At 35.9% G+C, this 26,142-nt stretch overlaps 1 protein-coding gene, 1 long non-coding RNA gene and 1 pseudogene across 7 annotated transcripts in view; 1 reads left to right on the top strand and 2 right to left on the bottom strand.

The window, feature by feature from the left end:
* LOC309665139 overlaps positions 1-26,142 on the bottom strand; it is a 324,111-nt gene that overhangs the window by 236,001 nt on the left and 61,968 nt on the right. For all 5 annotated transcript variants that reach the window (XR_014266228.1, XR_014266229.1, XR_014266230.1 and 2 more), the window contains exons 4-6: positions 23,047-23,108; positions 7,803-7,977; positions 4,444-4,523 (exon numbers count right to left, since the gene is read on the bottom strand). This is a non-coding gene — a long non-coding RNA (uncharacterized lncRNA). The remainder of the gene's footprint in view (positions 1-4,443; positions 4,524-7,802; positions 7,978-23,046; positions 23,109-26,142) is intronic.
* WDR64 (WD repeat domain 64) overlaps positions 1-26,142 on the top strand; it is a 156,724-nt gene that overhangs the window by 109,308 nt on the left and 21,274 nt on the right. The window contains exons 16-23 of the mRNA XM_082471325.1: positions 2,348-2,478; positions 5,091-5,192; positions 6,165-6,234; positions 7,175-7,211; positions 7,817-7,956; positions 9,414-9,519; positions 18,552-18,610; positions 21,656-21,765. Coding sequence (XP_082327451.1) covers positions 2,348-2,478; positions 5,091-5,192; positions 6,165-6,234; positions 7,175-7,211; positions 7,817-7,956; positions 9,414-9,519; positions 18,552-18,610; positions 21,656-21,765 — 755 coding nt within the window. The remainder of the gene's footprint in view (positions 1-2,347; positions 2,479-5,090; positions 5,193-6,164; positions 6,235-7,174; positions 7,212-7,816; positions 7,957-9,413; positions 9,520-18,551; positions 18,611-21,655; positions 21,766-26,142) is intronic.
* On the bottom strand, positions 17,050-19,791 carry LOC309665034 (protein-L-isoaspartate(D-aspartate) O-methyltransferase pseudogene; annotated as a pseudogene). The gene has a single exon. The product of its transcript is annotated as a protein-L-isoaspartate(D-aspartate) O-methyltransferase pseudogene (transcript).

Here is a 26,142-nt window from a genome sequence, read left to right as displayed (position 1 = left end):
AAATATAAGTCTCTGATAGCCTTTAGATAACACCACTGAACTGAGGAACAAATGACAAAACTCTAATGGAAAATCTGATGACTTCATCCAGATCAACAGAAATTAATTTCATGGGACCAAATGAACTGAAAAATATGGTTTATAACTTTATGACTTTTTAGAAAATATACTAGCTTTAATCTTTGTTTTCCAAAAAAATCTTTCTTCTTATGCTATGTCCTACAAGAAGTTGATAAAGTATACCTTGGTAAACAAGGATGAAACATTTATCTTTTTCTCTCTACTTGATTAATCCAGAATTTGGCTTCTCCATGTGGCTCTCTTGTGAACTTGATGGTTTACTGCAACTGGATTACAACAATTGTTTTAATTTGTTCTTTGTTTCCAAATTGTTTATGCTTTGTGTCTCCCTGTTGCACTACTGACTTTATCAATGTTACTAGCTGTATTACTTATATCCTGTCTATTTTATAAGGTTGTTGTCTCTTACTGTATCCAATGTGTCACCAGGCCTCCAACAAAACTGATGATGTTAGCTAAACATCTTGAGGACATAGATCACATTTATGACTCTTATAAAATAATTGTAATTATTAGAGAAATGCAAATCAAAACTACAATGAGGTATCACCTCACACTGGTCAGAATGGCCATCATCAGAAAATCTACAAACAGCAAATGCTGGAGAGGGTATGGAGAAAAGGGAACCCTCTTGCACTGTTGGTGGGAATGTAAATTGATACAGCTCCTATGGAGAACAGTATGGAGGTTCTTTAAAAAGCTAAAAATAGAATTACCATATGACCCATCATCCAACTCCTGGGCATATACCCAGAGAAAACCGTAATTCAAAAAGACACATGCACCCCAATGTTCATTGCAGCACTATTTACAATAGCCAGGTCATGGAAGCAACCTAAATGCCCAATGACAGATGAATGGATAAGGAAGATGTGGTGCATATACACAATGAAATATTACTCAGCCATAAAAAGGAATGAAATTGGGTCATTTATAGAGATGTGGATGGACCTAGTAATAGTGTGATTCTAGGTATAGGAAGAAGCAAAAAGGGAAAACATTTCATGAATCATAATAGACTAGTAAGACAGAGGATCCAGAGAATCTGTAATTATCAACAGGGCCAAATCCAGAAATTAGCACGTGGAGTGACATATCAACAAAAAATTTTGCCTGATCTGGGAAGAAACTCTGAGCACCATGGGACAAAAATTGGTCATGAAATGTCTCTCAAGTATCGCTCAAATTTCAGACCAAGAGGAGGAACTAAGAAATCAAATACTGCCTGCCATATCAGTAAAAAATATATCACAGTCATCAATAATTGCAGTCACCTCTGATGGTGAGCTGGTTAGTCCTGAGGGAACTCAGGAAGGGAACAAAGAATACCTGCCATCTAGCAGGCATCAGACTACAGCCACTCTTGAAGTTGAGCCCTGAGGAAACTCAGGATGTAAAAACACTGGATGCTGGCCCCAGGTAGCTGAGGTGTATATCAAAGGACTGATCTCAGTGAGTCCAAACTCTTGCATCTTCCCACATATAGAAAAGCACTAAATTCTTTAAATTGAGATATCTAGTTTTCTTCTATTAACAGAAATCTTTTGTTGCTCTTTGTTGGAAAACTCCTGTATATCCTAGCTCTCCCCTCACTTCCTTGGAGCAGTTTTCTCAGGGTCACTTGAGATGCTGCCTCCTGGGCTTGAAGTCCTCAGTATGTCTGTCGAATAAAACATAACTCTCCAAAAAAAAACTGTATAGTAATCAACACTTTATCTGAATGCTTGAATTGCATTATAAGTTTCACCAGGTCACCGACATTCTGTTTGACTATATATTCCAAGAACCTAACATAGTAGGTACCAAAAAAATACTTGAGGGAAGACAATTGAAAAGTATCAAATAGCACTGGCAATAGAAAGTCTTTAGTGATAATTAGGAAAAGCGTTCATAGAGTGGCATGGAGCAGAAGCCAGACGATGGGTGAAAGGAAGGTAAGTTAAAACAGCTAATATAGAATATTCTTTCAAGAAGTTTGAAGAGGAGAGAAAGATGGGAAGGTAATTTAATGGTTGGTAGTTACGGCTGAAGGAAGAAGACAGTAGAGAAGGAGACTGTATTTTTGTTGTTTTAATAAATTCTACAAATTAAAATATTTTATGCCAAAAGAATTTAGCTTTTACTAACTTTCATGCTTTAGAATTTAAATATATATATTTTTTGTTTTAAGTTAATGACAGAATAATAAAGTGTGCACATTGTGTTTGTACTGTGCTTAGATACTGTTTTCATTATGGTCATTGAGTCTGTTTCCTTCCTTCTTCAGAATCCTGCCATCAGTATAGAAATGAACTGCATCGATCTATTACAAGTAGAAGGATATAATTTGATAGCTGCCGGAACCTTAAATGGTGTGATCATCTTATGGAATTTTGTAACATCTACTGTCAAAGAAGTGTGAGTTGCATTGTTTCCTTAAATAATATAATCATTTCCATAAAAAGTTGCACTGCAGAAAAGCCAAAGTAACATTCAATACTTAAAAATATAAATACTTAAAAAAATAAAGCAATAAATAAAAGGGATGATAACTCTCTCAAGGAGGCTTTCCTGGAGGTTATCTTCACGAGGAGACTATGTTCTAAGTGTCTAAATCCCAGAATGATATGAATAAAGTGAATCTTAAGTATATGTATTCCCAAGTGCTTCTACACTTACTCTTCTTGAGTATGTACTAGAGTATATACATGCTTTCCATGTATAATCTTGTCTAAATTCATAACTTAACAAATACTTAAAATACATAGTAATTTAAAATAATAATCTCATAGCTTCAAGCACACATATCCAATTGCCTACTGGTAATTACACCATCTGGATTGCCAACAAAACCCTTAAAGTCCCACATGCCCAAATCTTCTTCCCAACCTACCCTCCCCCAAAACATCTTTTCCTATATTCCCATTGACACCACTGTCTACTCAGTCACCAAAGTCAAATGGTGAGAAGTATTCAAGAGGGGTTTTCCTTCTTATTCACCACCCCAACACATTACTACAGGTCAGTATTAAAAAGGGCATGACATATGTAATTCTACATCTCAACCAATTAGATTTGCTCTGTTCCACAAACTTTACCCTCTCCTTGCAATCCATTTCTAAATGTCTTTACCATTGGTTATAAAGGAAATAATGTAACATTGTATTATTTGTTATGGATGGATTATAAATAATAAGCTTTCCCCAGTTGTGTAATTGGGCTCTAAGCAAGGGCCATGTATGAACACCTTATGTCAAGAGAGTTTGTAAAATTGTACTTTGAGGTACAAGATAACCAAGAACTTTAACAATGAATTAAAAATAAAATCAACACTATCTAAGCATTTGGGGGAAGGAAAGAGGTATAAAAGGAGGAGAGAAGAGAGTCAGAGAGGACAAGGGAAAAGAAGAAAAAAAAGCAAAAGAAATTTCTGCCTGTCTAGCTATAGTACCTTGCGTACATCTACCTGGACTCCATGACCCTTTCCAGTCTATGTCAGAGTTTTCACTTTCAACCAAGTTTTGGGAGGAAATAGTCCTTTCTTTTTTGATTCTGGGTATATTTTCCTTTGAACCTTTAGCTGAAGTATCTGTTTCGGTAGACCCCTCCTCTGTACCTCAGCTCAGGTTCTACTAGGCCCTGCCGCTAGAATTCCTGTCATCCTTCAGTTCCTTTCCTTCAATCCTTGCCCTTAGGCTTTTCTCACAGACTGTATACTTGTCATTTTATTCCTATATCAATATACACCGCACAATTCCTCACCTTCTTATTAATTCAGTTCTCACATTGTGTCAGCTTGTGTATGACTCACTACTTAGGGAAAACGTATAGACTAAAAAGGCAAAGACCATAGTCCTCCTGCCACAGCTTAAAAGACAGGGCAGCTCCCCTGAGAATGTTCCCAACTCAAAGGTGAAGATCTTCCTCGTTGAAGTGCTAAGCATTTTACCAAGGGATGCATGCAAATCCAATACCCAATCAAAGAAAAATAACTGACGGTAATGGGTCATACACAGTGTCCTCTTCCTATAACAAGATGATTATATAAAAACAATTGATTTAGAATCACTGGAGTATTTCACATAGCATATAATTTAACACAGAACTGTCCAAGGTAATTTAGGCCTAGTTTAAAGACTCTAAAGTTGAACATGGTTTCCATATTCCTGGTGGGGGCCATCTCTACCTCTACCTCAAACTTTGCTTTAAGATCCCTTCACCAGTCAGGAAAAATAAGCTTTCTCTTTCTGTTCAAAGCCCCATGCTTTTTTTGGGTGCAAACTAGAAATTGTTGTTGCTAATGAATAGTCCACTTCACCATTCAGTTCACCTGCAGAGCAGAAATATGTAAAAAGTTGGAGCTCAACAAGTCATCAAACTCACAGGCTCCTCGTTTGAGCTTGGTTCACTCCCCAGGAGGTCCTTCATCACTGGTCTGTCCAAATTAGCAGAGGAAATTTCCACTAAAGGAAAAAGAACAGTTTGTTACAAGGTCTATTTGCTATAAGGAATGTCAAGTGTGGCTTAAAAGCCTACCATGAAGTGCCAGGACGGGCAGTGGAAGACCATCACTCTGCTCCCAGGAAACTGCTTAGGAAGGTGTTCTTGGGAATCTGAGCTAATGGGAGACTCAAGCAGCAAGAATAGTGTGATCACCAAATTACCTGCTTTTCTTCTCCACTTAATTATAAGCTACTTGAGGGTAGTAACTACATTTTATTCAAATTTCTCACTCCACTTATTCAAAGAGTAGAAATCTATTCTTTAAACCGTATGAAACTAACAAGAGGTTATATAAGCTCACTCTGTGAACTATAGGTTGAAAAAATAGACAAACTAATTGACTTAAAAGACTTCTAAGCACAGAACCTTATTAAGGAAGGTATGTTCAAATGCTATACCTCTGGGTTTTCTCTCCATATTCAATGAACATTTCAGGAGTTGATTAGCTCTGCATGGGATATATGATATAGTAATGTAAATTACCACATTTTTAAATTTTTATCATGTAAATGTATGCTTATTTCTAGGTACAGACCTGAAGATTGCTTCACTGTGGACCCTGACTTGGATCCTAAACGCTTTAGAATTAATGACATACTGTTTCTCTTTCGTAATCCTGAATGTGCAAGGTAATTCAGTACTTATTGATCAAGAAATACTGTCTGGGACTTATGTGGATGATATAAAAATAGTTCTCCTCATCCCAGCATTTAGGAAGGTAGAGTTGATGGAAGACATAGTTGGGCTGACTAGTTGGCTTCAGCTTTCTTCCCTGTTATTATTTTTGTAGGTGGATGGTCCCCAGGAAGATTTAATTTGCTGTGTGGGGATCTAATTTCCCTTACCATTTCAGTCCACAGCTCCCTTTACAACAGTAGCAGAGAGGGAAAATGCTCACTTGACAATATTTGTAGCCAAAAGACAACTCTATGAGCACTGATGTAAAGCACAGAAAAGGATTTATAGGGCAAATATGAAAGATCATATGGCAGAAGTTTTCATATGACATCTACTATAGCTGAGCAATCTTCATTTCTGAGAGAGCAGGGAATTTTTTTTTTAAATTTTAAGAAAAGGTGATTTTCCTGTTTGCATTTGCTTGAGAGCTCTGATTTCAGTAAACAATAGGCAATGGTAAACACATCTCTGGAGAGAAATCAAAGGCTTCTGTACTATCATCATCCAGAAGTGAGCCAGAATGTAACACCTTCCCTACTCCTTGACTTGAAATGTTCTTATTCTGAGAATATTTTTAGGACCTCATCTGTATATATCTGCACCAGAACCCCAAGCCAGTTTGCAGTCCATTCTAGCAGAATTGGAAACTGTAGAGCAGAAGTTACCAGGTTTTCCAGGCCTCCCCACTGCCACCCCACTCCCCACCATTTCAGTGTCAGAGCCTCTGGGACAAAATCTAGCCTTAATAGTGGGACAGAGCAGATTTTTATTTCCCACACCCAGGCAGTATCCACAGTATCCACACCAGAACCCACAGATGATGGCAAGAGTAATCACCTGAAATTAAAACAGAGGAGAGCGCCCTTTGAGTATGATAGATTATCTTAACTTTTCCTCTTTGGGCTTCCTCCCTCTCCTTGTAGGAGATCAAGTCAGGATTCCATATGTTCTTCATCCCAATGTGATTCTAGCAAGGGTCCACAGAGTAGTAAGGTAAGCAAGAAATAAGGAGAGTATGTCTTCCTGTTATACCCAATGTTGGTTCAAAAATAGTGATTTGTTGCATGTAAGTCCCTCCTCTGCATGTATGTAAAATCTTTTTTGTTTTCCCTGAAAAGCAAAACTGTCTTCATCTTTTTTTCCTACTTTTTCAAGGCTTTTTCAAGGCTTTTATATCTGCAAATAATCATGAAAAAAATAAATTACATAGGCTACTTTTAAGTTCATAAAATAATAATTTTAGACTATCTCTTTTGCTAAAAAGTATTACACAATTACACACATTTTACAGAGGGAAGAGACGGCATGTAATTACATAATGTAATGTAATGCCATGGTTTTCAAACTGTGTTCTCAGTTCCAATTTTATATATTTTTACACATTTCATTTCTAGTTAGGATTTTGTCTGAAGGAAAGTTTTCACTGCATAAATTATTTTAAAAGCACTAGCGCAGTGGAAAAAAATAAGCTTGTAAAGATATGTGTCAGACAGACTTGCACTTAAATCCAAGTGCTCCATTTATTATCTGATTAGCTTTAGAGATGTCACTTAATCTCTGAGTTTCTGTTTCTTCATCAATAACAAGGGAATAATAAAACCTAACTGGCATGGTTGTGAATGGAATTAGAGATCATATACACCAAGAACACAGCATGAACTAGGTATTTAATTACTCTCGTTATTATGCTACACCGGAGCCACTAAGAAAAGGCTGTGTTACAAATACCCTATTTATGAGCATGAAAATCTCTTAATACATCTTTTCAAAGAATTAATTAAAAAATAACTTTAAACCTATGCTTAAAAAAAAACAAACTTTAAACCTAATGCTTAGAGATATAAATTTAACTATGAAAAAAATCTATTATCTGGTATATCTCATTTCCTTCCAATGTCATAGAAATATTATCTCTTTTTCTCCCCGAATTCAGGGAAGCAAACAGAGCATACATGACAGTGAGGTTAAAGGTCGGTATGAAATCTCCTCTCTTCCTTATAATAAAACAATTCCTTTGCAATAGAGAGTTCAGGTGATAGGATACTTCTAATTAACATATATTCTTTTTGTGACTAAATGTTAAGGTGCTATAGGATTCAGTAGTCTAAGAAGCAGAATTTCCATTTGGATGATACCTTTTAGTTACTAGTTAGTTAGTTAGTTACTACTAACTCTAGATTTTAAAAATCCAAAATATTACTGAGCTTCTTAGTCTCCAGCCCATTTCCCTAAAACTTATACTAGATTCATAAGCCATTTTGTAATGTGTAAGACTTATACTGGATGTATATCTAGTTTTAGCTGCTATGTACAGTGCAAAGGCTTTTTCAATAGAACCCAAAATGAGCCCTTTTAGTTTTTTCCAGTGATACAGGATTCCACTTGTTAATGGTTTTTTGTTCTCTGCCTGATTGAAGTTCTCTGGGATTAAAAAAATTCTAGACAAAAGAATGTGGGGGTTTTGTTGTTTTGTTTTGTTTTGTTGCTATTTTCTTACCTGCCTCCTCTTTTACATTCTATAAAATTTGAAATTCCAAGTATAACAAACACTGGTAACTCACTAATTTTCCAACAGGTGAGCAAAAAGATGTCACAGTAGGTGAGCAACAGCCAGTGGACAAAAAACATCTGGAAAGCACCAATTTAACAGATACTCAACCACCTATACTTGTCACTGCACATGAGGACGGACATCTCCGCTTGTGGACCTTGGAGGTGATGGGGCCTGTTATTTTCCTGGAACAGCAAAGAATAGGAAAGATAAAAAGGATTATTGAATAAACCTTAGCCTTCTAAGGCTCCGTATAGCATCTAATTCTATTATTGTTCAATCTTTTAGCCAAAATCCTAGTTTTTCAGCCTGCTCACTGAAAATACTGCTCAAAATTTATAATAGGTCCGTTTTGTAACTCAGAAGATCAAATCATCAACACTGCTAAGACAACTACCGTATTTCAAATCTTCCTTTACATTGAGCTATGAATACAACCCACCATATATTTCACTGGATATTTAAATAATATTAGATAATATTAATGATGAATATATCATTAAAGAATGTAAGAACACTGAAATGTTGAATATACATAAACTTTTAGTTATCCAAACTATTGGAAGAAGTTATTACAATAGTATTAAGAGTCCTTAAACATTTTACAGTGAAAAAATAACTTTCATGTACTAAAAGATTTTAAATGATTTGGGGGTGGAAAGTGGGGAAGGGTTTGAATTGGGGGTCCAGAAATGACAGAAGGAAGGATCTTGAGTAGACTGATGATGATGACAATGAAATTCTTAGAGAGGCAAGGGAGGTAGCACCACTTGTAAGGCTCCTTTCTAGAAGGAAACCCAGAAAACAGCAAGTTTTGTATGGCAGATAGTGAGATCCAGCAACACAGAACAGCATAGCTGTCTGTTGGATAAAACCTCCCAGTTGATCAGTTGACTCTAACTTATTAGTGAGAAACTCTTGGCTTGAAAATGCTACAAAATATTGTAACAATAATTTTCCCTGAGATGATCCTGGTATTTGAGCAGTGCTTTTTTTCTTCCCCGATAGATAAATAATAGAAGTGTGAGAGCAATAGAAGGACAAAAGATTATATCCAACTAAATCACAGGAAACAAGTGGCAGATTCAAATTTTTTCTTCCTAAGCTTCGATGTTTAATCTCCAAGTAGAGAAATGTATATGAAAGTCCTTCCCAGTGATAACTTATACTAAATGCCTAAAAACACTGCCAAATTTCAATCCTTATCTTGTGCCAATATTCAAAATTAGATATTTCTGAAAAGGCGAATACCATATTCTCGCTTAAAATAAGTGAGATACACTTAAAAGGATGTTTATTTGAAAGGAGAATATGTCACTGGAAAAGGGTTGAGGAACTGCATGAAAAGGGTCACAGGAAGTGAGCAAAAACAACCCTCCGGTATAGAGGTGATCTGCAATAATCAGTCTAAATGTTTATAATTATGACAATAGTTGTCTCCATTTTTATGAATATTTAATTTCAAAGAAATAAGTCCCTATAGATAATTTCAAATTATTTTTATTACAAAGAAGAGAATCATGTTACAATTAGTAGACATAGTTCTTTGGATAAATTATTTATCGAGAAACTCAACTCCAATATTGATGTTTTATAGAATTTATTATCATACTTTATACAGGGAAGACTACTGAAAGATATTCTACCTTTCACAAAACATGCTGCCATTTCTCTGACATCACTGTATACTGACTCATGTACCAGGATACTACTGACTGGAAATGTGGGTAAGTCACTACTCTTATGTAGTTGGTCACAGGTATCTTAACAAACTACATGGTATAAAAATGGATGTAGGAAAATATGTGACATTTATTGAGACAAAAGGAAGGATGCCCAAGCTGCCAAATGAACAGAAGAATGAATGAATGTCAGGAAAACCTATTTCATTCCTAGCTCTTTATTTAAAGTAAGACATCTATTTCTTCTGTCTTTAAATTGGGTATAGGACCACCCATCCCCTTACTTTACATGTTGGGAAGAATGTAAAGTTTTCATTTTTAATCTTAAAAGGGTTATGTTGCATTAATCTTTATTCTAAAGGGAGCAGTGTCATGAATTAGAGAAGAAAGGGATTATTTTTTCTTAATAGGGGACTTTTTATATTTATTGTTATAACTACTACAGTTGGTCTTAATTCTTTCATGTAACACTATTCTTTTTTTTAATGCTTCCTTTCTATTTCCTTTCTTCTGTCTTTTGAATTAAGCCTAAGTTTTCTTTTCTTCTCTCTAATACTTTGAAAGATTATGTATATGCATAATCTTATGCACATGCATATGTAAATACAATTTTTAATTTTACTAGTGTTTACTTTTAAGTTTTAAAAAACCAGTTTATTAGAAGTTAGACTGAAACCTCATCTTTCCAGGTAAACAGAAAGCTTAGCCTACATTACCTGTCTCTTTTTCCCACAGCCACCCCTTCACTTATTATTTGCTAATGTAATCTCGAGATTTGAATCCAGATACTGCTATTACATTAATATTTAAATTTTACATCTCCTCTTTTAAAAATGTTTTTTCATTTCAAAAGTAACCTAAAAAAGCCAGACTCATCAAGAAAAAAAAGAGAAAGGGCCCAAATCAGTAAAATCAGAAATGAAAAAGAAGTTAAAATGGACACCACAGAAATACAAAGGAACATAAGAGACTACTATGAACAACTAAATGCCAATAAAACGGACAACCTAGAAGAAATGGACAAATTCTTAGCAATGTACAATCTCCTAAGATTGAGCCAGGAAGAAATAGAAAATATGAACAGACAAATTACCAGTACTGAAATTGAATCAGCAGTTTTAAAACTCCCAACAAACAAAAGTCCAGGACCAAATGGCTTCACAGGTGAATTCTACCAAACATTTAGAGAATAGTTAACACATATCCTTCTCAAACTATTCCAAAAACCTGCAGAGAAAGGAATGCTTCTGAACTAATTCTATTGTACAAGGCCAGAATCACCCTGACACCAAAACCAGACAAAGATATGACAAAAAACAAAAATTACAGGCCAATATTGCTGATGAACACAGAGGCAAAACTCCTCAACAAAATACTAGCAAACTGAATCCAGCAACACCTTAAAGGATCATACACCATGATCAAGTGGGATTTATACCAGGGATGCAAGGATTCTTCAATATACGCAAATCAATCAATGTGATACACCATATTAACAAACTGAAGAATAAAAACCATATGATCATCTCAATAGATGCAGAAAAAGCTTTTGACAAAATTCAACACCAATTTATGATAAAAACTCTCCAGAAAGTGGGCATAGAGGGAACCTACCTCAACATAATAAAAGCCATATATGACAAACCCACAGCTAACATCATATTCAATGGTGAAGAGCTGAAAGCATTTCCTCTAAGATCAGGAACAAGACAAGGATGCCCACTCTCTCCACTTTTATTCAACATAGTTTTGGAAGTCCTAGCCCTGGCAATCAGAGAAGAAAAAGAAAAGGAATTCACATTGGAAAAGGAGAAGTAAAACTGTCACTGTTTGAGGATGACATGATACTATACATAGAAAATCCTAAAGAAGCTACCAGAAAACTACTAGAGCTCATCAATGAATTCAGTAAAGTTGCAGGATACAAAATAAATACACAGAAATCTGTTTCATTTCTATACACTAACAACAAACTATCAGAAAAAGAAATTTAGGAAAAAAACTCATTTACCATTGCATCAGAAAGAATAAAATACCTGGAATAAATCTACCTAAGGAGGTAAAAGACCTATACTTAAAAAACTACAAGCCTCTGACGAAGGAAATTGAAGATGACACAAACAGACAGAAAGATATACAGTGTTCATGAACTGGAAAATTAGCATTGTTAAAATGACCATACTACCCAGGGTAATCTACAGATTCAATGCAATCCCTATCAAAATACCAATGGCAGTTTTTCACAAAACTAGGGCAAATAATTTTAAAAATTTGTACAGGAACACAAAGACCTTGAATAGCTAAAACAACCTTGAGAAAGAAGAACAGAGCTGGAGAAATCATGCTCTCTGACTTCAGACTATACTACAAAGCTACAGTAATCAAAACAGTATGATACTGGCAGGGAAAAAAAAAAAACAGATACATAGATCAATGGAACAGAATACGGAGCCCAGAAATAAACCCACACACTTATGGTCAATTAATTTATGACAAAGGAGGCAAGAGTATACAATGGAGAAAAGACAGTCTCATCAATAAGTTGTGCTGGGAAAACTGGGCAGCTACATGTAAAAGAATGAAGTTAGAACACTTTCTCATACCATATACAAAAATAAACTCTAAATGGATTAAATATCTAAACGTAAAACAGGAAACCATAAAACTCCTTGAGGAAAACATAGGCAGAACACTCTTTGACATAAATTGTAGCAATATATATATTTTTTGTATCTGTCTGCCAAAGCAAAGGAAATAAAAGCAAAAATAAACAAATGGGACCTAATTAAACTTAAAAGTTTTGCGCAGAGAAGGAAACCATTGACAAAATGAAAAAACAACCTAAATGAATGGGAGAAAATATTTGCAATTGATATTAACCATATAAGGGATTAATATCCAAAGTATATAAACAGCTCATATGAATCAACATCAAAAAAAAACCCCAAAACTGGGACTTCCCTGATGGGGTCGTGCAGTGGTTAAGACTCTGCACTCCCAATGCAGGGGGCCTGGGTTTGATCCCTGGCCTGGGAACTAGATTCCACATGCATGCTGCAACAAAGAGTTCACATGCCACAACTAAGGAGCCAGTGAGCTGCAACTAAGGAGCCCACGAGCCGCAACTAAAGAGCCCACCTACCACAACTAAGACCCAACGCAACCAAATTTTAAAAATAAATAAATAAATCCAATTTTGAAAAATGGGCTGAAGACCTGAATTGACAGTTTTTCCAAAGAGGACATGCAGATGGCCAACAGGCACATGAAAAGTTGCTCAGCATCACTAATCATCAGCAAAATGCAAATCAAAACCACAATGAGATACCACCTCACACCTGTCAGAATGGCTAACATCAAAAAGTTTACAAATAACAAATATTGGTGAGGATGTGGAGAAAAGGGAAGCCTTCTACACTGTTGGTGGAAATGTAAATTGGTGCAACCACTGTGGAAAACAGTATGAGGGTTTCTCAAAAAACTATAAATAGACCATATGACCCAGCAATTCCACTCTTGGGTATATATCTGAAAAAAACAAAACTCTAATTCAAAAAGAATACACCTAATGTTCATAGTAGCATTATTTACGATTGCCAACATATGGAAGCACCCTAAGTGTCCATTAACAGATGAATGGACAGAGAAGATGTGAGATATATATATATATACATATATATATAGTGGAATACTACTCAGCCATAAAAGAGAATGAAATTTTGCCATTTGCAAAAACATGGATGGACTTGGAGGGTATTATGCTAAGTGAAATAAGTCACACAGAGAAAGACAAATACTGTATGATATCATTTATATGTGGAATCTTAAAAAAAACTAATGCATATAATAGAAGAAAATAGACTCACAGATATAGAGAACAAGCTAGTGGTTACCAGTGGGGAGAGGGAAGCAGGGGGTAAGATAGGAGTAGGGGATTAAAAAGTACAAGCTATTATGTATAAAATAAATAAGCTACAAGAATATATTTTATAATACAGGGAATATAGCCAATATTTTATAATAACTTTAAATGGAGTATAACCTTTAAAAATTGTGGATCATTATGTTGTACACTTGTGACATATAATATTATACATCAGTTATATCTCACTTTTTCAAAGTTTTAAAAATGTAGGCCTGTACAGATTGTCTAGCTTCTTGTGTGAGTTTTGGCAGATTGTGCTCTCATGGAATTGGTCTATTTCATCTAGGTTATTAAATTTGTGGGCATAGAGTTCATAGTATCCCTTTATTATCCTTTTAGTGCCCATGAGGCCTGTAGTGATGTCCCCTCTTAAGTAATGATATTAGTAATTTATGTTTTCTCTCTTTTTTCTTAGTTAGCTGTGCTTTATCATTTTATTGATCTTTTCAAACAAGCAACTTTTGGTTTTGTTGATTTTTTCTGTTGATTTTCTACTTTTAGTTTAATAGATTTCTGTTCTACTTTTTTATTATTTCTCTTCCTCTGCTTACTTTGGATTTAATTTACTCTTCTTTTTCTAGTTTCCTAAGGTGGAAGCTTAGATTATTGATTTTAGATATTTCTTCTTTTCTAATATATACATCTAATGCTATAAATTTCTCTTATAAGCACTGCTTTCACTGCTTTCCACAAATTTTGATAAGTTGTATTTTCATTTTCATTTAGTTAAAAATATTTTTAAATTTCTATAGAGATTTCTTTGTTGACCTATTATTTAGAAGTGTGTTGTTTAATCTCCAAGTATTTTGAGATTTTCCAGCTTAATTTTTGTTGTTGATTTCTAATTTATTTCCATTGTGCCATTTCTTACATTGAGAGCATACATTTTATGATTTCCATCCTTTTAAATTTGTTAAGGTGTGATTTATGGCTCAGAAAGTGGTCTATCTCAGTAAATGTTCCATGAGAGTTTGAGAAATATGTGTATTCTGCTGCTGTTTGATGAACTACTCTATGGATGTCAATTATATCCATGTTGATTGATGGTGCTGTTTAGTTCAACTATGTCCTTACTGATTTTCTGTCCATTTCTGATAGTTGGGTGTTGAAGTCTCCAACTATAAACATGGATTCATCTATTCCTCCTTGGATTCTGTATTTTGATGCTTTATTATGCACATACATGTTAAGGATTGTTATGGCTTCTTGAAGTATCAACCCCTTTATCATTATGTAATGCCCTTCTTTGTCCCTGATCATTTTCCTTGCTCTGAAGACTTCTTTTTTGAAAGTAATAATAGGTGCTCCTACTTTTTTTGGATTAGTGTTAACATGGTAAATCTTTCTCTTTACTTTTCATCTATATGTGTCTTTATATTTAAAGTGGATTTTTTATGGATAACATATAGTTGGGTGTTGCCTTTTATTCCATTCTGACAATCTCTGTCTTTTAATTGGTTTATTCAGCTGTTGACCTGTAAAGTGATCACTGATATAGTTGAATTAATATCTACCATATTTCTTACTGTTTTCTTTGTTGCCCTTGTTTTTGTTCCTTCTTTTGTCTTCTACTATTTTTCTGCCTTTTGTGGTTTTAAGTGAGCATTTTATATGATTCCATTTTCCCTCCATTCTTAGCATATCAATTATACTCCTTTTAAAATTTTATTTGTTTGTTTATTTATTTGTTTGTTTTTGAGTGCAGGGCATGAGTCTGTTGCTGCTGCTGGCACTGTGTGGTCAGAGACTTGGCCTGGCCTGCCAATCTGGGCATCTTTTCCCTGACCAGCACCCTGCACCTCGCGATCAAGTAGCAACCATGGAATATTTTCTTAACTTTTAAAAGTGGTCTCCCCAGAATTTACAATATATATTTATATCAAATCCATGTCCACTTTCAAATAATAACACTATACCACTTCACAGGTAGTGCAAGTACCTTATAAGACAAAAGTATTCCTAATTCTTCTCTCCTATCACTTAGCATCCTTGCTGTCATTCATTTCAAGTATTCATAAGCTATAATCATCAAATACAGTTGCTGTTATTATTTTGAATAAACTGTTATCTATTAGTTTTTAATCTTCATTCATTCTTTCTCTTATGCATGTCTTTCTTTATGTAAATTTGAGTTTCTGACCTATATCTTTTTTCTTCTCTCTTAAGAACTTTAAAAAACATTTCTTGCAAGGCAGGTTGACTGGCAATAAAAACTCTGTTTTTGTTTGTCTGAGAAAATCTTTATTTCTCCTTCACTTTTGAAGAATAATTTCCCAGGATACAGAATTCTAGGTTGGTGGGGTTTTTGCTCAACACTTTAAATATTTCACTCTATTCTCTTCTTGCTTGTGTAGAGTTTCTGAGAAGTCATATGTAATTCTTACCTTTGCTCCTCTAAAAAAGGTGTTTTTTTCCCCCTCTGTCTTCTTTGAAGATTATTTCTTTTTTTTTTTTTTTTAATTAATTTATTTTTGGCTGCGTTGGGTCTTCATTGCTGCGCACAGGCTTTCTCTAGTTGCGGTAAGTGGGGTTACTCTTCGTTGCGGTGCGTGGGCTTTTCATTGTGGTGGCTTCTCTTGTTGAGGAGCAGGGACTCTAGGCACGCGGACTTCAGTAGTTGTGGCTCGCAGGCTCTAGAGCACAGGCTTAGTAGTTGTGGTGCATGGGCTTAGTTGCTTCACAGCATGTGGGATTTTCCTGGACCAGGGCTCAAATCCATGTCCCCTGCATTGGCAGGCAGATTCTTAATCACTGCGCCACTAGGGAAGTCCCTGAAGATTATTTCTTTATAGTTGATTTTCTGCAGTTTGAATATGATGCTCAGTGTAGTCACTGTTGCTTTTTTAAATCTAGTTTTTGTAGCTATCATTTGGATTGTAGGATTTGTGTGTCCATAACAGCTTGGACTCCATTTGGTAGTGGTGTATTCATTTCTATTTCATCTACCCTGATGTTTACAAGAACTTTGAGTGTATGAGGCAAAACATTATGACTTATTAAGCTAGAAATGAAAAGGAATTTCTACATGTAAAAATTGATATGAAACTTCATCTTTCATTTCTGGTTTCTCAGATTCAATTTTTTCTTTTTTTGTCTCTTTCACTTTTAACTTTATTTGGCAAAGCAGCACTGCATAAACTGTTCAGTAACTAGGACGCAGCTTACACAGCATGTTAAATCCATATACATTATCAGCAGCAAATTAGAAACCGAAAAAACAATACTGAGCTACAAGTCTCTGATAACGTTTTTTTTTTAAAGGAATTCCTTTCTTTTTTTTTTTATTTTAATTTATTTATTTATTTTTGGCTGTGTTGGGTCTTCGTTTCTGTGCAAGGGCTTTCTCTAGTTGCGGCAAGCGGGGGCCACTCTTCATAGCAGTGCACGGGCCTCTCACTATTGCGGCCTCTCTTGTTGCAGAGCACAAGCTCCAGACGCGCAGGCTCAGTAGTTGTGGCTCACGGGCCTAGTTGCTCCGCGGCATGTGGGATCTTCCCAGACCAGGGCTCGAACCCGTGTCCCCTGCATTGGCAGGCAGATTCTCAACCACTGAGCCACCAGGGAAGCCCCTCGTATAACTTTTAAAGAAAGGAAGAACTATGTGAAGTATGTCTACTCTGAACAGCTGTTTTAAAGGAAATCACCTGCCATCTTCTTACGTTTTAATATTTACAAATGCTTAGTTTTAAGGTAACAGAGCAGCTGCTTGTATCTACAACATGCCATTCTATGACACCACGTCAAAAGCTTTAAAAAGGAAGCTCATCTCTATTTTCTTTGTAGCATCGAACAGACATCCAAAATCCAAGAAACTTAACTTGTGAATGGTGGTGTTATCTGATACACAAAAGCAATCTGATAAATTAACATCAGAACAGAACGAAGTGTCTAAGAAAAGAAAAACCACTCCTCAAAATCAATTCACAAACTAAGTTTTCCACTTTGCAGAACCCCTCCTTTTAATATGTAAAGTAAAATGTGGGCATGTTAAAGTAATAATACACAAATTTATACTTAGCATCCTTCTTCTACCAGTTTGGCTTCTGTGCCTCTTTGAAGGATTAGAAATCCCACAAAACCACACATTTTCATGCTGAAAATAGTGTATGAAAGCCCAAAACAAGCTGTGATGCTGTTGATTTTCAAAAAGCTTTAAGGACTGAGGTGAGCAATCCACTGTAATATTATATACAGGTCAAGCTGATGTTGCCTAAAAGCAGCAGTTTGTCCCTAGACCACTGTGGGGTTTTTTGTTTGTTTGTTTGTTTTTGTTTTTTTAAATCTGTTAAAGGCATGTATATCACTCCCATCAGATATTTCATTTTGACACTGCCATTTGTAGCTTGTCATACTGTTCCAACATCTGGTTTCCACCTGCAGGACCAACTGGTAATATTAATCTTCCACCAGGTTTTAACTGGTCTATTAGAGCCTGGGGCACAACTGGGGTTGCAGCTCCTACATGAATAGCATCATACGGGGCTTCTTCAGCATACTCCATTCTTCCATCCCCCACAACCAGTTACACTCTCCCTGAAAACAAAAGCATTGGATCATCTACTAGCTCTTTAATGTGATCAATTCCTATGATTTTTCCACTAGATTCAACTTCATGCAAAACATGAAGTAAGAATTCTACTTCCATATTCTACATCAAAAGCTTTAGCTCCTTCATGCAATTAATCAAATAGAAGTACAAGTGCATATGCATGCATGTGTGGAGCACTGATTTTTGCTTGGAACCCTATTGATTGTGGAGAATCCATATAAGGGTTTCATCTTGCATAGTGGGAGTGGTCTGTGGCCACCATTACTTCAAATACTTTGTCTTGATGATTCCATTTTTGCGGAGGTTGTGGATTAGCTCCGAGTGGCTGGCACCACCAGATTTTCAGGCCATCGCTAAGAACACCCAGAGCAGGTACAGGACCACGTTCAGCACAGCAACGGTGCCCAGCAGCTTCCCAAGAGTGAGACCACTTCCCACATGGTCACTGCCTTGCTCGCATCCCTGCTACAGCTGCCGCCACTGCACCTCTCAGATACTATTTTATTTACCATTTTAAATGCCTGATTCAAAACAAGTCTGAATAGTATTTACTTAGACAACAGAATATCTAATTAAAAATTCCAATGTTTAAATTTCATACAGAAGGACACGTTATCCTTTGCAGTATTAGTTCCTTCCTGGATCCACCTCATGATGAAAAGGTAAGAACTTTAGTTTTAGTTTAATTAATGAATCAACGTATATTTATTGAGCATTTCTCTGTGCTAGACACCACAAAAGATAGAAATACAAGACACGACTGCCTATTCTCAAGTCATATATACTACTATTGAAACTTAAGCTATATGGCAAATAACAATGGTGTACTGGAGAAAATAGGGGATGAATGAGTGAGTGAGCAAACCAACCACTGGTCACTCTGCATCTATTTCATGTTTTGACTTATTTGTTAGAGTCTATGTGGAAACCCAGAGCTTAAAAGAATTCATACATCATCTAGTCCTCCAGTCATTGTCTATATCTTATACAACTTCATAGAAGAAAGTTCCATAACCTTTCTTTTCAAGCCCAGCCTAGTTCCCAGACATTATTATTTTCAAGAAACTCTTCTTCCCCCCTAGTCTAAATCATCCTTATAATTAAATATATGCTATTCTATTTTTAGTGCTAATGTAATGTAAATGTCAACATCCTTATTTGTTAACCATTTAAATATGCACTTCTTGTGTGTATGTGGATATGCAAATATATCTACATATATTATAAAAACTAAACACTAATTAAAGAGTACAGCAAGGAAGCACTATTTTATCATAGGCTTATTTCCCTAAAAGTTAATACTTCAAATCCAAAAGCTAAATATTTGCTTAAATAATAATGTTTTGTTTTTGGATTATTGGTATTAATACTAACATATGGATACGTGGATTAGGATAGGATTCCTTGCAGAGTGTTTTAGAATGGTTATTGTTTCAAACATTATTTCATTTGATCTACAGAGTTTTCTTTTTGTTTCTAAGAACCACTTATTGTTTTTATAAAGTTCAAATATATAGCTTTAGTATGATTATCTTCAATTTGTAGAGGGGAAATCAGAGAGTGGCCTGCCTGGGATCACATCACAGTTAACGATGAAGTCAGGGCCAGAATCAGGGTTCTTGTCCTCTAATCTAATGCTCTTTCCATATATAACACATACTGCTAGCAAATGGAAAACGGTAAGTTTCAACTTACTGTTTCAACTATAAGGCATGCTGTGAGCGGAACAAAAACAATCATATGCTTGAACCATCTATGAGTAGAGGGTTATCTAACTGTTTTCTCTTACTCATGATGATTATCAATATTCTATTAATTTGAACAGATAAAAAATACAATTCAAAACTTACATTTTTGCAAATGGACTTCCTACAAACTGGCAATCAAGACCTTTCAAAATTCAGAGAAAATCTTTAAAACAAAGTTATGTATTAATATTGAATTAGAATAATAGTGGAATTGATTTTAAAGCATTTTCACCAACTTAAAAGAAGAGAATCTATTTTAATAATATATTCAAATTGTTCCCTATTCAACCTCATTTCAACGTTTTCTTTATTTGGACAATGCGATTTTCCAATTTGTATCTGGCTGCTTATTTATAAATATATGACAGAATCTGGTCATAAGATGCCTCATTATTACATACACTAATATGTACCATGCATTAAACCAGATTCAGTTATAGATTACAACTATAGTGAAAACGTCAGTCTATAAATCAGAGGTTAATCTTGTTCTCTTGCAACAGTACAGTTTAAAAGATGCTCCATGGAATACTCATAGTCTAAGAGATAGGGTAGTCAAAACCTATCCACAGAAAGGGAAATAATACATGATTATATTCACATGCCTACAGAAAAAAAGTCTTAGATCAGTGTTTTTCTAATTACAGGCTGTGATCCACTAGGGGAGGTCATCAAATCAATTTAATAAGTGGCAAGCAGTATTTTTATGAAAAAGAAGAGAATGGAGTGGAATGAATACAATAGAATAGAATAGACAATATCAGTATACATTATACATAATAAGGTTAAGTATCCTTTGTAAAGGATACTGAAAATTGTTTCAGATGCATGTGCACGTATTGCATGTGTTTACTGGGTCATGAAGTAAAATGTATTTCTTACTATACATGTGGTCCATATTATTGAATTACTTGCCTTAGAGAATCCCATCCGAAGGCAGGCAGGGAAAGAAACTTTGGATGACCAAACGTTCTTGAAAAGCTTTGAGAAAATAAGTAGAAGAATGCAGATTTTACCCTGGCTCTCTAGGAACATGGAATTGAATCAGAAGGTCAAGAAATTTAGGAGGAATTTTGCCTAACCTATGTTAAAGTCCAAATGAATTCAGGCCTTATAGAACTCTAAGCTGCCAGAATTCTAGCTCCCACATAGATGACCAGGAGGAAGTAATATCTTAGTTTGGGTTCATCAGTGATAGAGAGGGAACATATTTTACAGGGATATTACTGCAGAGCAAGCTCCCCAGTTGACAACTCTAGTTCAAACAGTTTAAAATTTTCTTCTAGAGACCATTTAGAGGCTCTAAACTTGAGGATAAGTCACATCCTGAAGGAACATACCAATCAAGCCACAAGATGTCTTTGAGAGAGAATGAGCTGGGCCCATTCCTTTTGTTAATTCCTTGTGGTATATAATTATCATATATACCCCACCGTCACCACCAAGAACAAAAACAAACAAAAAAACCCCCCAAAACAAAACAAACAAACAAAAACAATTAGCCAGGGATCTTTGGATAAAATTTGGAAATAGGAAAAGTCTTCTTGCCAATCTCACCTTTGGCCTTCCTCTATAACTCTGCCTTCTCCTGCTCCTGATTATATCTTTCAGTCCCCCCCCCCCAACACTTCTACTAAGACTTTTCTTTCATCTAGTCATCTATTTATCCTCAACTAAATGAATTGCTAATCCTCAATTAAATGATAAGTTGCTAAAGGTGTAAGATAGTTCCTGTCCCAGGGATATGTATAGATTAACAAATATCTATAAATAGAATTTCTGGTACCTCAACAAGCAAAAGAAGAGATAATTGGGGTGGGCATTTCATTGTCTTGTGCAGATGTCCACACCATTCATTCATTAGCTTAGCTCTTTAATGCTTAACGTTTTTTTGCTCAAGATTGAATTTGAATCAGTACATACTTATTACATGAGATATGCTTTATTGTTGCTGTCTAGAAATTCAAACAGCTGCTGTCCTGGCGTGCTCATTCTTTAGAAATTATTCAAATAATCTATGTAGAAGACAAACAAGTGGTGCTTACTGCCTCCATCGATGGCTCAGTGAGGTATGGACCTTCATATAGTGAATTCAGGGTGTGAGAGGTAAAGGATTTTAAGCTAAAGTTTGAGTATATACCATAAATGCAATCCTTTTTTTTTTTCCGGAGAAAACAAACATTTTATTTTATTTTATTTTTAACATCTTTATTGGAGTATAATTGCTTTACAATGTTGTGTTAGTTTCTGGTGTATAACAAAGTGAATCAGCTATATGTATACATATATCCCCATATCCCCTCCCTCTTGCATCTCCCTCCCATCCTCCCTATTCAACCCCTCTAGGTGGTCACAAAGCACCTAGCTGATCTCCCTGTGCTATGTGGCTGCTTCCCACTAGCTACCTATTATACATTTGGTAGTGTATATATGTCAATGCTACTCTCTCACTTCGTCCCAGCTTACCTTTCCCCCTCACTGTGTCCTCAAGTCCATTCTCTACGCCTGCATCTTTATTCCTGTCTGCCCCTAGGTTCATCAGAACCACTTTTTTTTTTTTTAGATTCCATATATATGTGTTAACATACGGTATTTGTTTTTCTCTTTCTGACTTCACTCTGTATGACAGACTCTAGGTCCATCCACCTCATTACAAAAAACTCAGTTTCGTTTCTTTTTATGGCTGAGTAATATTCCATTGTATATATGTGCCACATCTCCTTTATCCATTCATCTGTCGATGGACACTTAGGTTGCTTCCATGTCCTGGCTATTGTAAATAGTGCTGCAATGGACATTGTGGTACATGTCAGTTTTTGAATTATGGTTTTCTCAGGGTATATGCCCAGTAGTGGGATTGCTGGGTCATATGGTAGTTCTATTTTTAGTTTTTTAAGGAACCTCCATACTGTTCTCCATAGTGGCTGTATCAATTTACAGTCCCAGCAACAGTGCAAGAGGGTTCCCTTTTCTTCACACACTCTCTAGCATCATAAAAGCAATCTTGATTAGCTGATTAAAATAAATAAACAAATAAAACATGACACAAAAGGGCTTTGAGAAGGTAGCCACTGATTTGCAATTCTTTTCCACACCCAAGGAAATGAGATGCCATGCTCATCACCATTAAAAGCATAATAAATACTTTCAATACAAGTGTTCTTACAGAATTATCTCAAATCATTAAGCAATATGGGTAGCTAAGAGATAGACCCAAGCCCAGAGAAGACCATAGGATACATAGGATCAGAAGTCATTAAAAAAATTGTAGGAAAGAACAACTAATACTGAGAAAAGTGAAAGTGAGCTAATTGTTTCAATGACAATGTGATTGATATTACAAAGCCTACTTGTTTTTATGGTTCTTTTCTTCCTTGGTTGCTTCACCTGCTTCAGAGGGGTGGGCACAGTGCTGCAATAGGAGCAAACAGAGATGATTTACTAGGACTGTAACCAATTACATTCTCTAGAGAGCTTCCCTTCAGGATCAGCTTTCATTTTTAAAATTGAGGTATAATTTATATATAACATTATATTAGTTTCAGGTGTACAACATAATGTTTCAATATATGTATATACTGTGAAATGATTACAATAAGTCTAGTTAGTATTTGTCACCATACATAGTTACAAAATTTTTTTTTGCTTCTAATGAGGACTTTTAAGATCTACTACCTCAGTATTAATAACTATAATGGCCATGCTCTACAAAGCCTACTTGTTTTTAATTGCCTAGTAATACTAACTATACATACACAAAATGCTAAAAATACATACACATAAAGAAAAAGGAAATTTTATGATCATTATTGAGACAGATTGCTACATATTAAAATGTCTTAAAATCATGATAATGAGGAGGAGGAGACAAGCCAGCAGAGAAGAAGGATGTAAGTTCACCCCTTCTTACAGAAACACCAAAATTACAACTAACTGCTGAACAAACACCAAGAAAAAAAGCTGGAACCTACCAAAAAAGACACCTTACATCCAAAGACAAAGAAAAAGCCATAACAAGATGGTAGGAGGGGTGCAATCATGATAAAATCAATCCCATACACTCTGAGCGGGTGACCCACAAACTTGAAAATAATTATACCACAGAAATTCTCCCACGGAGTGAAAGTTCTGAGCCCCATGTCAGGCTCTCCAGCCTGGGTGTCTGGCAATGGAAGGAGGAGCCCCAGAGAATTTGGCTTTGAAGGCTAGTGGGGTTTGATCACAGGAATTCCACAGGATGGTGGAAACAGAAACTCCACTCTTGGAGGGTGCACACAGGGCCTCATGTGTACCAGGACCCAGGGAAAAAGGGGTGAAATCATAAGAGACTGGGCCAGACTTACCTGCTAGTATTAGAGGTGCTTCTGAAGAGGTGGGGGCTGGCTATGGCTCACTGCAGGGACAAGGACACTGGCGGCAACAGTTCAGGTGCGTACTCATTGGTGTGAGCCCTCTTGGAGGTTGCCATTTTCTCAACAAGACCTGGCCCCACCCAACAGCCTGTGGGCTCCAGTGCTGGGATGCCTCAGGCCAAACAACCAACAGGATGGGAATACAGACTGAACCATCAGCAGACAGGCCACTTAAAGTCTTCCTGAAAAAACAGCCACCTGATAAACACACTGCTTGACAAGGCCCTGCCCACCAGAGGGACAAGACCCAGCTCCACCCACTAGTGGGCAGGTCCAAGTCCCTCTCACCAGGAAGCCTGCACAAGCCTCTTAGACAGCCTCATCCACAAGAGGGCAGACAGCAGAAGCAAGAAGAACTACAACTCTGCAGCCTGAAGAACAGAAACTGCAATCACAGAAAGTTAGACAAAATGAGATGACAGAGGACTCTGTCCCAGAAGAAGGAATAAGATAAAACCCCAGAAGAACAACTAAGTGAAGTGGAGATAGGCAATCTACCTGAAAAAGAATTCAGAGTAATGACAGTAAGCATGATCCAAGATCTCAGAAAAAAGAATAGAGGCACAGAGACAGAAGATAGAAGAAATGTTTAACAAAGACCTCAAAGAACTTAAGAACAAACAAACAGAGAGGAACAATACAATAACTGAAATGAAAAATACACTAGAAGGAATCAATAACAGAACAACTGAGGCAGAAGAATGGATAAGTGAGCTGGAAGAGAAAATGGTGGAAATCACTGTTGCAGAACAGAATATAGAAAGAAGAATGAAAAGACATGAGGACGAGGACAGTTTAAGAGACCTCTGGGACAACATTAAACTCAACAACATTCACATTATAGGGGTCCCAGAAGGAGAAGAGAGAAAGGGCCTGAAAAATATTTGAAGAGATAATAGCTGAAAACTTCCCTAACATGAGAAAGAAAAGAGTCACCCAAGTCCAGGAAGTGCAGAAAGTCCCAGGCAGGAAAAACCCAAGGAGGAACATGCTGAGACACATATGAATCAAACTGACAAAAATTAAAGATAAAGAGAAAATATTAAAAGCAACAAGGGGAAAACAACAAATAATGTACAAGGGAACTTCCATAAGGTTATCAGCTGATTTCTCAGCAGAAATTCTGCAGACCAGAAGGAAGTGGCATGATATACTTAAAGTGATGAAAGGGAAGAACCTACAACCAAGAAAACTCCACCCAGCAAGGCTCTTGTTCAGATATGATGGAAAAATAAAGCTTTACAAAAAGCTAAGAGAATTCAGCATCACCAAACCAGCTTTACAGAAATGCTAAGGGAACTTCTCTAGGCAGAAAAGAAAAGGCCACAACTAGAAACAAGAAAATTACAAATGGAAAAGTTCACCAGTAAAGGCAAGCATGCAGTAAAGGTAGGAAATCATCCACAAACAAATATTGGCGTGGCCAAAAAGTTTGTTCAGTGTTATGAAAAACCTGAATGAACTTTTTGGCCTACCTAATAGGATATCAAAACCAGCAATTGTGATAAGAAGAGAGTACAAATGCAGAATATTGGAAATGTATCTGACATTTAAGAGACCAGTAACTTAAAACAATCTTGTTTATATAGAGACTGCTTTATCAAAACCTGATGGTAACTGCAAACCAAAAATCTACAATAGATACACACACAGAAAAGAAAAAGGAATCTAAGCATGACAGTAAAGTTAGTTATCAAATTACAAAAGAGAAGAGACCAAAAGAGGAAGGGAAGAAAAGAGACCTACGAAAGCAAATTCAAAACAATTAACAAAATGGCAATAAGAACATACATTTCAATAACTACCTTGAATGTAAATGGATTAAATGCTCCAACAAAAAGACATAAGTTGGCTGAATGTATACAAAAACAAGACACGCATATATGCTGTCTGTAAGAGACCCATTTCAGATCAAGGACAAAAACAGACTGAAAGTGAGGGATGGAAAAATGTATTCCATGCAAATGGAAATCAAATAAAGTTGGAATAGCAATACTCATATCAGAAAAAATAGACTTAAAATAAAGACTGTTA

The sequence above is a fragment of the Balaenoptera physalus genome (genome assembly GCF_965194825.1).
Source record: "Balaenoptera physalus genome assembly, chromosome: 1".
NCBI lineage: Eukaryota > Metazoa > Chordata > Mammalia > Artiodactyla > Balaenopteridae > Balaenoptera > Balaenoptera physalus.
The sequence above is the reverse complement of the archived record's forward strand: the minus strand, read 5'-3'. Positions and strand labels throughout refer to the sequence as shown.